The sequence below is a fragment of the Nannobrachium achirus genome (genome assembly GCF_963921795.1).
Source record: "Nannobrachium achirus genome assembly, chromosome: 19".
Lineage (NCBI taxonomy): Eukaryota > Metazoa > Chordata > Actinopteri > Myctophiformes > Myctophidae > Nannobrachium > Nannobrachium achirus.
Window position 1 is genome coordinate 2,895,081 of NC_137826.1, and position 14,666 is coordinate 2,909,746.

Consider the following 14,666-nt stretch of genomic DNA (forward strand, 5'->3'; position numbering starts at 1 on the left):
CAGTAAGGCAGTACTGACAGACAGGAACAGATTGAGAAGGGCACTGTTGTGCAGACTAGACACACACACACACACACACACACACACACACACACACACACACACACACACACACACACACACACACACACACACACACACACACACACACACACACACAGGGTATAGCTTCTCAGATTCACCGCTCCACTTCGAACCGAGGTTTGATTTTTTAATATAGAACAGCTCCAATCTCACAATGCGTTGAGACTAAAACCATGCCGCTGTTCTAGGCCAGTGGTTCTCAACCTTTTCAGGCCGCGACCCCCAAAATAATAATAATTTAACTGGGGACCCCCCCACCCTGACGAGCACTAAGAGTTGAGGCATTACATTTTGTATAACACGGTTCTATTGTGAAGATAACCGATCTACATGCTCACAATGTGCGAGGCGTTGTGAGCATGTGGATCGACAATGTCTGCCTCTAATATTTGTCAATTTGGCCAATGTTTAATTTATAATTTTAGAGGTATTAAAAAGTCCTTACATTGTCACTTTAGAAATGTGCAAGATACCCTCTATACACTTAAACTTTATGTTGTTTTGTTTACTGTTGAGAGAGAAAACAATGTTGCACATTAAGTTAATCATCTTGGGACACCCCAAAATAATTTGGGGACCTCCCTGGGGGGAGTCAACAAAGGGACGGACTGGGACTAAAATTCAGCCCTGGCATCTTAGCCCAGACCAGCCCCCACAACCAGCGCTCGCGCAGATACTCTACCGACTCATCCGGTCGGTCGGGGCACATACAAATACACAAGCTCTTAATACCACAACTTTTACAGAACAACATAAATGATAACTACACAACCCACAGGCAACTACACAATCCATACATTGTATAAGTTAGCTACAGTTCTCACCAACAATACAAGGGGAGTATGAACATGACATTGGCAAATAACAACTTAGCATTAGCAAGCTGGGATCTTTTGGCAATGTGTGCCCTGGCAGAAAAAAGGTTGAGAAAAGGTTGACACTAGTAACTAGTGTTGTTGCTGCTCGTATACCACCATTATTATTATTATTATGAGAAATGCACTCCTTAAAGTTGAAACAAAATAAGTTAAGAACCAATTAACCAGTCTGCTTAAAGTATGCATCTGTAGCAGCTAGTTGACAGTGCAGAGAGACATAATTGCCTTCCTTTGATCCATTATCAAGGGGCTGTTACTACTTATTGGCATCAGCTGCCAGCTGGACACAGAGTCTGACACAATCACCTCTCTGCAGGGCTCTGTGTCTCATTTCTCCAAAAGCCCTTGAATATGATTGAAAATGATTAAGGATGACTGTGATTATGGTAAGCTTACGTCTCACCTTACCTGTAACTTTCACTACTCCCCGAAAATATTTTTTGAAGATTCTTTTTTTTTCTTCTTTTTTTTCAGCCCCCCAGCCCTCTGGCCTAGCGGCCCACCGGGCATATGCCGGTATGCCAGATGCCCAGTCTGCCCCTAACATGTTTATACTAAATCAATACACACACACACACACACACACACACGCACGCACGCACGCACGCACGCACGCACGCACGCACGCACGCACGCACGCACGCACGCACGCACACACACACACACACACACACACACACACACACACACACACACACACACACACACACACACACACACACACACACACACACACACACACACACACACACTAGGGCTGTAAGCGAACAATCGGGAGGTTCAAACCTCTTTACGTTGTGTCGGTAATCGAAGTTCTAAATTAATGGGTTCAGGGTTTTTTTTTTTTTTTTACGAAAATGTTATTATTAGAATGTGATAGGCATATTCGGATTATCACAGTAGTAGGGATAGGTTACCGGTAAACACTAGCGGTTAATGGCGACCGTTAATAAGTAGTTTTAAGATGCGCCAAAACAGCTTGGAGCTCCAATTCCGCTCCTGTTGGGGCCGCGAACCATTCCAGCTTCTCCCTGACACACACTGGCTGACAGAGTGAGAGCAGGGCAGACTTTGTTTTTGTGCTCCGAACTGCGAACACCCATCCACCCATCCAAAGATGAAATAGCCTTTCTCCTAAGCAAGAAGCAAAGATGGATTTCATTGCAAACCCCCAACGGATCCATAATGCAATTTCTGGGTTTGAGCTGCATGTTACCAACAAGCATGTACGGGAGATGACCAAGAGCCAGTGAGAACAGCATCCAGGACACCAGGATGCCACAGACACCCGGATGGATCTACCGGCCAGCCAGCTTGAGCTGTTCCACACCTGATGTGGACGCACTTGCAGGGGCGGCAAGCAGGGACGTGCTGGCCATTGGGAAAAGCGGGACAACTCCCGAACGGCCGGTTCATTCCCGGCCAGTCCAGGCCGAAATGTAAAATAAAATGTCGGCCTTTGTTCCATTTTGGGGGCTGGGCGGCCAACAAAGTAAATCGGGCAGAAACCTCGTATCTCCAAGTTTCGAATGTGTACATTTTTTCGCAAAGCAAAGCCCTGCTTCATCATACATTACAAGGCCGTCCCACAAAAGTAGTGAAAACAGCAGATCTACAAGCACACAACGCCTCGCGGTGCGAGGCGTTGTGTGCTTGTAGATCGGCTGTTTTCACTAGTTTAATTCATTTTTTAAATGATAAATACAAAACAAACGGTTATGGACATACAAGGTTTCCACCCGACAACGACGAAACATAACTCATGTAATTGGCCCACTGGCTTGTCACTTGTCATGATCTGAAATGGCAAATCTTTGAGTAGCAGCAGCGCTATAGCGCGCAAATGAGGGCCTCTTCAACTCTTTTTCCCGGGCTGAATCAGGGGCCCAGCACGTCCCTGGCGGCAAGTACTGGTGAAGCTTGCCAGGTGTATGGATGCGGAGATGGGGGGAGAGAGTGAGAGTGAGAGTGAGAGTGAGAGTGAGAGCGAGAGTGAGAGTGTGAGTGTGAGTGTTCTGGGAGAACAGTCTAAATGCACCTTTTTGTCTGCACAATATGCGTGGAGTTGTCATCAACTGAGGGACAGCCAGTGGACAGAAGAACCAAGTACATCTGGATAAACAAAATCACTAACTGCTGCATATTACTGTTATTGTTTGTTATTTACTTGATAGAGAGAGAGAGAGAGAGAGACTGACTACAATCACATCTCCTGTGTCTACAGCACATGTTTCAGCACCTGGGCATTTTGTCCATCTCTCCATTATAAACGATATGGTGTTATTGACTGACTGATAATAAATGCATTGACTCTGATTAGGTTTCCTTGCACTTGTGGGTGAACCGGCCAAACATCAGGTCATTTTCAGTAGCAGCGATGTCTGGTTTCTAAAATACCATTTCTGCGCTCATATTGCAATAACTACACCAACTTTTACTTTAGTCAATCAAAAGCTATTTCATTTTATAAAAGTCCAAACACAATGGTTAATTGTGGGGTGTTCACGGGGTTGCATATTAGGCTCATGCACACGTTCAAGTTGATTCAGATTCATGAAGCGGAAGAATGGCATGCAGGTGTGCACGCAGGTGTGCACGCAGGTGTGCGCACGCAATTTTTCTGTTTTGCGCGCATGTAAACGTTCAGCATGGAATCCGCGGCGTTTTATAAATGAAGCCCGAAGCGCTTCCAAAAAAAAGAAGAAAAAAAAAACTCGCCTAGCTGGCTACGAGTACGACTGCAACGATCTGCGCCGAGCTGTCTGTGTGTCCGTGCACGTGATTTATCACAGCCATGCCAAGGCAGCAGGCTAATTAAAATGACTGACTGCACACAAGCCTGGAAGTGTGTAGCAAAGCCCATAAAGATGTTGCCTCAGGCTTAGCTGTCTTTCTCTCTGTACCAGCCGCTTTCATACAGTCACACGCGTGTTTACACGCACGCACGCACGCACGCACGCACGCACGCACGCACGCACGCACGCACGCACGCACGCACGCACGCACGCACACACACACACACACACACACACACACACACACACACACACACACACACACACACACACACACACACACACACACACACACGTCTCTCTCTCTCTTCTCTCTCTTACTGTCCCTCTTTCCTAGTTGGAAAGAGTTGGAAAGGCTTGTTCATTTCCCTCGTCTCCTTTTTCTTCTTCAGCACCCTGTACAGCTACCTTATCTGTCGATGAGCGAGGTTTGGTGATAGCAATGTGTTTGCTTGTTAATTAATGATGCAAAAAAAACACATGCACACACAGAGAACATGCACAAGAGGAGCGCTGCATTTATTCCAGCAACGAGTTTAAGACATAACTTGATACATCTGCCAATCCTCAACAGCACGCAACGTTAGTTAAGAGCTGGGATTTGTGGAAGATTTGATTTCAATTTGTACTCGCGATGCCATGTATTCAGATTTTCAACTACAAAAAAGGGGATTTTCCGACAGTATGATATAAATAATACAAGTGCTCAAGAAAAGCCTCAAGTAACGATCAGGGTGGGAGATCGTACAGAGGACTACACTCCATGAAATAGAATGTCGCTGTTGTCGGTCAGAAACCTCTTATCCATATTTCAACTTTTTGTGTTTTTTTGGTAAATGAACGAAACACACACAAAAGTATTAAAAGATCAAAACCCGTCGTTTCATGCGGCGTTCCGAGCTTGCAGATCTGCTGCTTTTGCTATTTGTATTTATTTTTAATCCTGCACAGACATGTCACAGACACAGTATGAGGTTTCCACCCGACAGAGACGATAATAGTACAGTACAGTACAGTAGGGTCTTTCACAAGTAGGCTATTCATATAACAAGTTACAGTCTGCGTTTACATAGGGCCTACACCTACAATAAGTGGAAGTGGAAACATGATGTACAGTATTGATGACAGCCACTGAGAACTGGTGACATACTGCATGATGGACAGCTGGTGACAGCAAATTACATGTGCTGATGTTGACATGTGACCCCTGCTGTGTGAATGTGTGACACAGTTATATATAAACTAGAGGGCAGACTGCCCCGGCCCCAGCTATTCATTTCAACGAAAGTTGCTCAGTGGCGCTTGAAGCACCACCGGAAGAACACTCTAGTTACTTCTGCATTTGGGCACTAAATTTTGGTGCCCAAATGCGGAAGTCTTGAGCACCGAGCAGGTGCACTAGGTTTTCAAACGGTAGAAGTGTCCGCAGAGGTGTTTTCAATGTGGAAGTGTTGCAATCCTAGATTTGACCTCCAAGCGGCGACCGCTTTACTGTTCTATACCTTGTTTCTGGGGGCTTGGTATGTAAGCGGTATTACCGGATACGGCCCATACCCTCTTCTGATTGGTTAAAATGAAGCAGGGAAACTGTCTGCAATGGAGTCGTGCCGTCTGAAGCGGACTTGATCCACGAGAGGAGAGAGCTCAGGTGAGCGAGTCGCCACGCCGAACGCTGAGAAGAAGTTAGCTTCAGCCAACTCAGCGTCATTCGAGTTACAGGGACAGGGACAGAATTGTATATCATGTTTTCGGGTGAGTGTTGTTGTATTCGGCACAACTGCCAATCAAAGTTACTACAGGCCAATCGCAGCGTGTCTTTTTCGAGACTAGGCACCATATAACAGACCACATATCTGAAAGAGAGTCTCTCTTTCCAGCGTTGATACCAGCCAACAGATTTGTACCTGAACACGTTCAATGAACGATCGCTCATGAACACGTTCATATTTTGGGCGAAGGTGTTTCCTCTTAATGAACGTCATTCTGACGTCCGTGAACGGCACTCGTCGGCCTGTTCGTGCGGCGGTCCGCGGTCGCCTGTCCTCTCGTCTTTCTTTGCATTCACATGCTCCAATAGCACCCAGCTGCAGATTTGCAGACCTCGTGAGCATTGATATGTGAGCGGTGCTGTCTGCAGCTGTGTGTCATCTCCCAAGTAAAGCGTCGTATGACATGTGTTGCATGCCGAAAATAGCTGATCTGCAAGCTCACAATGCGTCGCATTCAGAAGACGAGTGAGCTTGTAGATCAGCTATTTTAACCAATGTGGAAAACATGCAGGATGTGCGTGACGGTTAGAAACTTCTGCCTTCACAATAAGGGTGCAGGAAGACTGGGCACCTACAGTAAATATTGTGGGCACTAAAATGTTAAATTGTATGAAATAATTGCTGTGTGGGGTTCTATATGGGCTCCGTCAATAATGTTGACAAATAATAGCTTGCAGCAACGTCTACAAAAATTAAATACATTTGAATAGCCAAAAGTATATAAAAAAAGAAAAAAATAACTAAAAAGAACTAAGTTAGTTCATTTGGGGGAACCATGAACTTTAGTTCAAAATGTGGAATTATGAACTATGAACTGAACTACAGTAGTTCATTTTAGAAGTTTTGAACTTGAACTAGTTCATGTTTTAAGTGAACTTTCCCAACACTGCCCGCCAATGCCCTACAAGTGTGTATTCTTGTCATAAGTCTAGTCTACTACTGTGTATACACACTAGAATCACTGAGTAATGAAACCCTGTCAACAGTACGTCCCACAACACAACCTGACCAGACCATCCGTGACATTTTATACACCATCCCTGACCTTTCCTGACAAATAACGATAGCCTCTGACGGAGGCTCCCGTATTGCAAAATGTCTCAAAATAAAATTCCACAAGCTCAAAGCATATTGTAGTTCTGAGCTTGTAGATGTTGTAGATTGTCTATTTCCACTATTTTCAACATTTTAAACACACTAATGCCATGCCCCAAATTGGGACACCAGATGCAACGTGCATGAAGTGGCGCAAACAATCCTATGAAAAGAATTTGAATTGAAATTGCAATTGTTATATGCTGTCTATTAAAATAATCCAGGTTTGGTCCAAACGATGAGCGAGAGCCAGAAAGCTGAGGGCAGAGAGGGGGATAGAGAAATTGAACTCAAAACATTGCTACCGTATAGTTGGCATAACCGTGCCATCCGCAAATTCAAATCAAATGGAAAAATATTCTCATGTCTCTAGCTGTCTCCCATCCACTCCACTACAACCTCGGCTGTTACCATTTCACCAGCAGCCCACACAAACTATAGGAGCGAAAGAATTAAAAAAAAATGTGATTTAAATAAAATCACTGTTTGCTTAATGTGTATTTGAAGCATAAGCAGGTTTCCAATCTCCCAATCTTTTTAATGCAGTTGTAGACTGTAATTTGTGCCGTGGGCCGGCCCAATCTAAAAGTCAGCATTTAAACTCGAAGCCACTAAAATAGAGATAATGTAAAATAGTTGAATGTAGGTAATGAAGGACATACACATTGCACACCCAATCCCAACAGTGAGGCAGGTGCTCAGCGATGAACAAAAAAACAGACTAAAAGAAAAAGAGTCAAACAATGGTCACACACTGTTTCAGCTCCAGTTTTTACAAATAATTCATTGCACCCATGCACAACAAAGCGTCTGTGACGTTTCGAGCTGATGCTCTGTTTAAATATACATACAATGGCAAATGCAATACAATGATAGCCTACATGATGATCATCAACACATATCCGGTGTTGTCACAGAACCTGTTTCAAATGGATTACCTTACTTGCTTGGTTTATTACTGTAAAGTATACAGTGTGTGTGTGTGTGTGTGTGTGTGTGTGTGTGTGTGTGTGTGTGTGTGTGTGTGTGTGTGTGTGTGTGTGTGTGTGTGTGTGTGTGTGTGTGTGTGTGTGTGTGTGTGTGTGTGCGTGCGCGCGGTGCCATTGTTTTGTACTTTTTCTGTTTTTCATGTGTCTAGGAGGTTGACAGTATTTCATTAGACCCCCTGGTTTGGTTGTTATGAGCAATTTATGTATTCCCTTTGTATTTGGGGTTTCTTCCACGAGGCTGCCACCTTGTGGGTCAAAAGTGCCGGTCCAAAAACACAGATAAGAGTGACATCATATAATGATCCCCAGGAAGTGTACCACTGTTTTCTTTTTACAAATAGAACTCTGTATTCCCAATTCTCAGTCTCCTTGAGAGACCTGGCTGCAGCTCAGAGAGCTGCCAATCACAGGCAGAGCCTAAGCTCTCCCACCAATCACCTTCAAGCTGTGTGATAGGGCTTAAAGGGGTATTTCACTTTCAAAAAAACTTTTGGTAATTCTATCATCTAATCAGGCTTTTATGAACACCCTGAACAGTTTTTAATTAGCTTGATTGAATATTTAGATATTTGATGTAAATGTTACCAGGCCCTCCAGGCCCAGGGCCTCTCCCCATACACACCCATTGTAACTTCAAACTTCATTTTAACCATGATAGATTCATTAAAAACACACATTATTTTTTTCTGGTGACTCATACTACCCTCCTAATACGTGAGCAGGCTGTGTTTTTTCGATAACTTTTTTCATTTATTTTTAATAATTATTTTTTTGTATTTCATTTTTTCCATTTTTCCAAATAATTATTAAAAATAAATGAAAAAAGTTATCGAAAAAACACGGCCTGCTCACGTATTAGGAAGGTAAAATGAGTCTCCAGAAAAAATAATGGGTGTTTTTAATGAATCTATCATGGTTAAAATGGAGTTTGAAGTTACAATGGGTGTGTATGTGGAGAGAAGCCCTACCACTGCTCCCTGTTGAAAGTGGAATATCCCTTTAAGTGGTTTATTTATGTTTTATAATAATGTTATAATTTATATCTGCAAAGTAACTAGTAACTAAAGTTTTCAAATAATTGTAATTGTAAAATTCCAAGATATGGGCTTAATATTGATGACATCATAGATCTCCATATATGGGCATAAAAGGGACAAGGGCAGAATGGTTAGCACAGCTCGAATAGGGACAAGGACTGACTGATACAGAGATATTTTCAAGTGTGACTCGCCTCAAGGCAACCACACTTTCAATTTCCAATTGCATCTTTCTAGTTATGGTTATCTTGTCGTTAGCATGAGAAATGTTTTGACCTGAAAACAGAATTGGAATTCAGTGGATCAAGCAGAATTTACAAGAGAAATGTGTATAGAGAGAAGAACACCTGCACAAATCTGTGCTGTTACACATGTCATGTATGTCTACGACATCAGAGCATAGCTCCAATCAGCGTATAAGATGTTGCAGACATACGAGAGATTGAGGTATTTCGCGATATTGGGAGTTGGTGACGGATACTAGGTCTAAGAAATACTTGGAGTGCAGAGACAGACAAGCAGACATACATACAGAGAGAGGAAGAGAGACAGAGAGAGAGAGACAGACAGACAGACAGACAGACAGACAGACAGACAGACAGACAGACAGACAGACAGACAGACAGACAGACAGACAGACAGACAGACAGAGATAATGTTGCACTGGGCGGTGCTCATGACAGGTGAAACGGCGCATCCAGAAACAGGACGAGAAATACTGTTTGCTTGTCCCGCTGTGCCAGTGAGGGAAAAGGTGTTCTACTTTGGAGGGCTTCATGAGGGGAGGACCTACGAGACGGGACAGATCGAGGTGCACGTCTTCGACACAGTGACTTTACACTGGGAGAAGTTGCCCCCGGTGGTAACTATAGGAGGAGGAAGACGTCCTGTTGAGGTCCCCTCTGTGCGTTGGGCCCACACAGCCGTGCTGATAGAAGATACCGTCTACCTCTGGGGTGGGAAAGTGAATTGTAAGTTAGTACGTGAATACGACTCGTGTATCCTCACAGGAGAATTGCGGGACAACGCTCTTTATGCGTTTGATGTGGACACCCACAGATGGTCCAAGCCCTGTGTTTCTGGAGCGGTTCCAGGGGCGAGGGCCGGCCACTCAGCCTGCGTTTTGGAGAGGGTCATGTATGTCCATGGAGGAGAACAGCTGACATACATTAATGACGTCTACAAGTTGGACACCACGACAACGCTCTGGTCTTTAATCAACGCCAGAGGTACCCCACCGCCTGCTTCATGTCTTCACTCTGCCACCATCATCGGCACAAAGATGTTTCTATTCGGGGGAGGAAGGGACCGGGTTGACTGCGTCAGAGTCTCTCTCAGAGTGTTTGACACGGAGACCAACTGCTGGCTGAGCACGCCTTCCACACAGCTCCTTCCAGAAGGACGTCGTGGTCACGCAGCCTTTGCCTACAACGGAGAGCTGTACATATTCGGTGGTTTCAGTCTGAGGCGGACGTACAACGAACTTTGGAAATACAATCCAGAGACCTTCTCCTGGAAAAGGGTTAAAGCCAAGGGGAAAGGCTCTCGTCCAATAAATGGTTTGAGCTATTGCATGGTTGGTGATCGTGTCCTCCTCTTTGGACACACCATCTATTTAAAACCTGTCATACAGATTTTATATGTAAGTCCTAGTCTGAAGGCACTATGCAAGTTATCTGTTATTCAGTACGGTCTGGAGCAGTCTGGACTCCCACACAACATCAGGTGGGAACTTAACCCTGCAAGGCCCAGCGTTGCTTTTTGGCAACGTTTTTTAAATCATTTTTTAGAAAATGTTATAATTAGTTTTCCTGTTCTTTTTTCACATTAACATCACCATTAAATCCTATTGTTTAGTATTACAATGCCATTGGCCACGATATTTGCATATAAATACCCCCCACAGGGGCTGACATTCACACCTCCCAGAGAAGTTGAAATTCCAGCGTCTGGACGAACAACATCTCATTTTTTAACTGAAGCTATTCCTCACTCAAACACAAGTAAAATGCCTGTAATATTTTTTTTCGTGATCATTAGAATGTCTAGAACACGTGCATATGTTAATATTGTGAAAAATATCCCCAAAATGCAAATTAGATCATGATCTATGATTTATGATTTATGGCTATAAAACCTTACAAAAACATTATTAATTTTTTAACATTACATTTTCCTGTGATTAGGACTCCTACAACACCATCTGATTTTTTTAATTTCTTTTGGGCCAGTAGAAATTAATTCGGGCCTTGCAGGGTTAAAGCCATGACTACCAACAACAACAACAACAACAACAACAACAACAACAACAACAACAACAACAACAACAACAACAACAACAACAACAAAGAAAAAAAAGAACAGAAAAAGAAAACATTGCGCCCACTAAAATGAATAATTAATCAATCGATCAATCAATTATACTCAATTAATTCATGTAATTTACTTCTGAGAGTTACAGGTTACAAGTTCATATGCTGTGTGAATTGAAATGTTACAAGTTCATATGCTGTGTGAATTGAAATGTAATCTTTCCCACCCATTGAAGAGAGAGTTGCGTCATGCTTTGATCTCGCAAAGCCGTCTGCTATTGGCCATAGTTCCAAACATAATGAGAACTTCCTCTTTCCATACTTAAATGTGAGTCTATACTAGTGCACGCAGCACTCTCTTCAATGGGTCTGGACTAAACATAGCCTAATCGGGAGATAAGCGACCGTCAGGTCGCATACAAAACTTTAGAAGGCAATCGTAGCCAATCAGGAGGAAATATGGGAAATGGGACAGATCCTTGTTGATACAAATATCCTAAAAATGTAATGTGGTGGCTTCCATGGTATTTTCTCTATATATTCTATATTTTTTCACTATATGGTATCTTGACAACCATGATGGTCATGTGATGTGACTCATTATCCTATATAAGGAAGATAGTGATTGATGATTACCACCTGATGAAGGCCAGCTGATGGCCAAAACGTATCACAGATCCTTGTTGATGACATGGCTGTAGAGATAGATACTGTGTACCGCTTTGTGTGATTTTAGGGCAAAATCTGTAGGAGCAGTGTCCAAAAATGTGTTTTGCAAAAATAGAAGAGTGCCATGTGAGAAATCAGGGCGGGAGGTTGTGGTTTGCTTGCCAAGGAGTGTGTGTGTGCAAAGTTTGGCATGGATAGCGGCAACGGTGCCGGAGATAAGACTAGTGCCAAAAGTGTGACATGACAGACAGACTGACTGACGGAGGGTCGCAAATATACCATAGAGGAGTTGTGTGGAAATTAAACTGGATTTTGGGGTCCCATATTATATTATGGAGATCCCTGATGTCATCAATATTAATCCCATATCTAACAGGACTTCACATGGGAATGCCCATTTATGTCCCCCTACATTGGATCTCCATACTGTATTGAAGGGATTGTGTGTATGATGTGATAGACATCATAAGACTTCACATAACGATTAACTGAGTAAGCATGTTAGGGCTCTCACAGCATATCTCCATATAGGCGTCTTACTGGTACTTTTACTTAAGTAAAACATGTGAGTACTTCTTCCATCACTGGCACTCTCTACTATAACACGCATATGCAGGTATTGTATGTGAGAAGCCAGTGCGTTTACGTAACACTGTACATCTGCCAAATGCCTCTTTTCCGCATATAGATTCCAGTCCAGCTGGACAGTGTATTATGTATTCCTCTGTAATGTATTAATTTCGGTCTAGTATTGAGTACACACTAGAATTGCTGAGTAATACAACTCAGTGAGCCGGAAAAGGGGTAAAATGCTTCTAAATGTGAGTTTGTTTTATTTTTCCCATTTCCTTAATTATTGTTTGTGTCCTTAGAGAACGACGTTTGGCTCAAACCATGCCTTGCCACTGTAGTCTACAGATTTATTGCCTCCATTATCATCCAGCTTTTTAAAAAATGTGCTCATAATTGCATGGGAATTAATCCCCCCATCCCCCCTCCAAAATGGCCTGCCTTGTTCTCATTGGCGAAAAGCAGTGAAATGGCATTATTGTATGTGAAATTTTGGTGCAGGGCCGCAGGGACGTGCAGAGAATGTTAGAGAGGCAGGGGCTGAAACTTCTAAAACGGCATTTTGGTGGAAATATTGAAAATAGCCGACCTCCAAGTGCGACATGTTGTGAGCTTGGAGGTCGGTTATTTTCGGTGCTTGAAACCACACTGAACTAAGGCTATTCATGGTCTGGAGAGGGCACTTTGTTACAGACAGGTAAAAGGGCAGGGGCTCAAGCCCCCTTTGATGTCTATGTGTGCACATGCCTGCTGGTGAAAATGATTAAAGTTGGCTAAAGGTATAAACTTCCTCTCCGAGAGGGTTGTGAGAGCGACGAGGGGCCTGGAATGATTAATTGAGCCTTTCCAACACTACAATAGTAGCTTTCCGTTAACTAAGTCGGTGACAGAGTAGCCTTACTGTTACCCCTGACACCCCATCAAATACCAGCCAGCCCCGAACGGACACGTGATTAGCAATCAATGTGTGACACTATTATCAGTTATACCAACGGTAACTAGATGTTTATACATCATGGAGACAGAATCTCTGCTTCTTTGACAAGTGAAATATCATTTGTAGCTATCATTTCAATATGTCATTTCCGAGTGTGTTTTCTGTTAAAGGAATAATAGCCCAGGAGTTTTATTAAACTGCCTTCACTTGGCAGCTACAGGTTATACGGAGCAGTTGTGCACTGTCCACTAAATATTTTAGCAAACTAAATCAAACTAGAAATACTATTCCTACGAAACAGTACCCTTTGACTGCACCTCCTCGGCTTTGTACTGTTGAGGAGAACTTGACTGATAGATAAATAAAGAAGATAAATAAAGAAGATAAATAATGAAGATAACATACACAACTACCAATTATCCTCCTCTCGCTCACAGTAAAGTTTTTCATGAGCTTTTGTTGTTGGCCGATTCATCCAAATCCTTTGCTTTGCACTATGGGTTAAGAATTGAGAGACTTCTTAGAACTATGAAGTTAATTAAGAAAACTTCCCATTCTAAAGTGTTGGGAAAATAACCTAATTAACTGACAGCGTGCTGAAAGAAGACCGAAACTATTAATATGCTAGGCTACTGGTCTTCGTGTCAAGTGATCACAAGACGAACCGCAACAATATGACACATCCGAGAATCCAAACACGATCACGGTAAGTGATGTCTGGTCCTCCGGGCCTGGCTGCGAGTCAAACTCTACGCGCTGTAAATAACCTCCGCTGTCAGTTCTTCTCAGTTCTGGCGGCTCCTCATTCTGGTCTGCATGCAATCAATGGGTTGAAAAGTATATAAATACAAATTAAAGATAATGGCTGCAACTACATCCACTTTGCCTCCACATGATACAGGGTTAACCTCGTTGCGTGCCTCGCCCGTGGTGATCAATCACCCCGGGAAGGTAATTAAATTACGCTGCCATTTCCACTGCTCGTAATTCCGGAAAACCGCTGAGAGCGTCTTTGAACGAGAGGCATTCATAAATATTTCTTTATGGTGGGGCTCAATGTATCAGTTGTCAATGACAATAGAAATACACGCGGGCAATGCTTAGTTGATCAAAACGGACCCGGGACAACAAACCTAATGATGTTTGAGCTCGGGGGGAGCCTGTGTGTGTGTGTGTGTGTGTGTGTGTGTGTGTGTGTGTGTGTGTGTGTGTGTGTGTGTGTGTGTGTGTGTGTGTGTGTGTGTGTGTGTGTGCGTGTGCGTGTGTGTGTTCAGTGAAGCACTGAGCCCCATTGTCCAGTCTGTCACAGTGCCATGGACATGCGGCAGAGTAATCAACAGTAGTGCAACGTAATTTAATTGAATAGTATTAGTGAAATGCATTTGCATACTTTGCTCATTGCCATCTGTCAGGTGAAATCTAAGTCCATTAATCACGGCGGAAGAAGAGCTAGGCTGGATAGTTTGCCGTCGCTGCAGCTTGCAACGCTGGCGAACGGATAATACAACTTCATCTTCATTCTGACGACGAT

At 43.3% G+C, this 14,666-nt stretch overlaps 1 protein-coding gene across 1 annotated transcript in view; it reads left to right on the forward strand.

Moving 5' to 3' along the window:
* Positions 1-9,302: 9,302 nt before the first annotated feature.
* The window catches only part of LOC308304146 (kelch domain-containing protein 3-like), a gene marked incomplete at both ends in the record, with an annotated part of 59,044 nt that continues 53,680 nt past the window's right edge, over positions 9,303-14,666 (forward strand). Inside the window, one exon of the mRNA XM_080748706.1 lies at positions 9,303-10,206. Within this exon, the coding sequence (XP_080604832.1) occupies positions 9,303-10,206 (904 nt within the window). The remainder of the gene's footprint in view (positions 10,207-14,666) is intronic.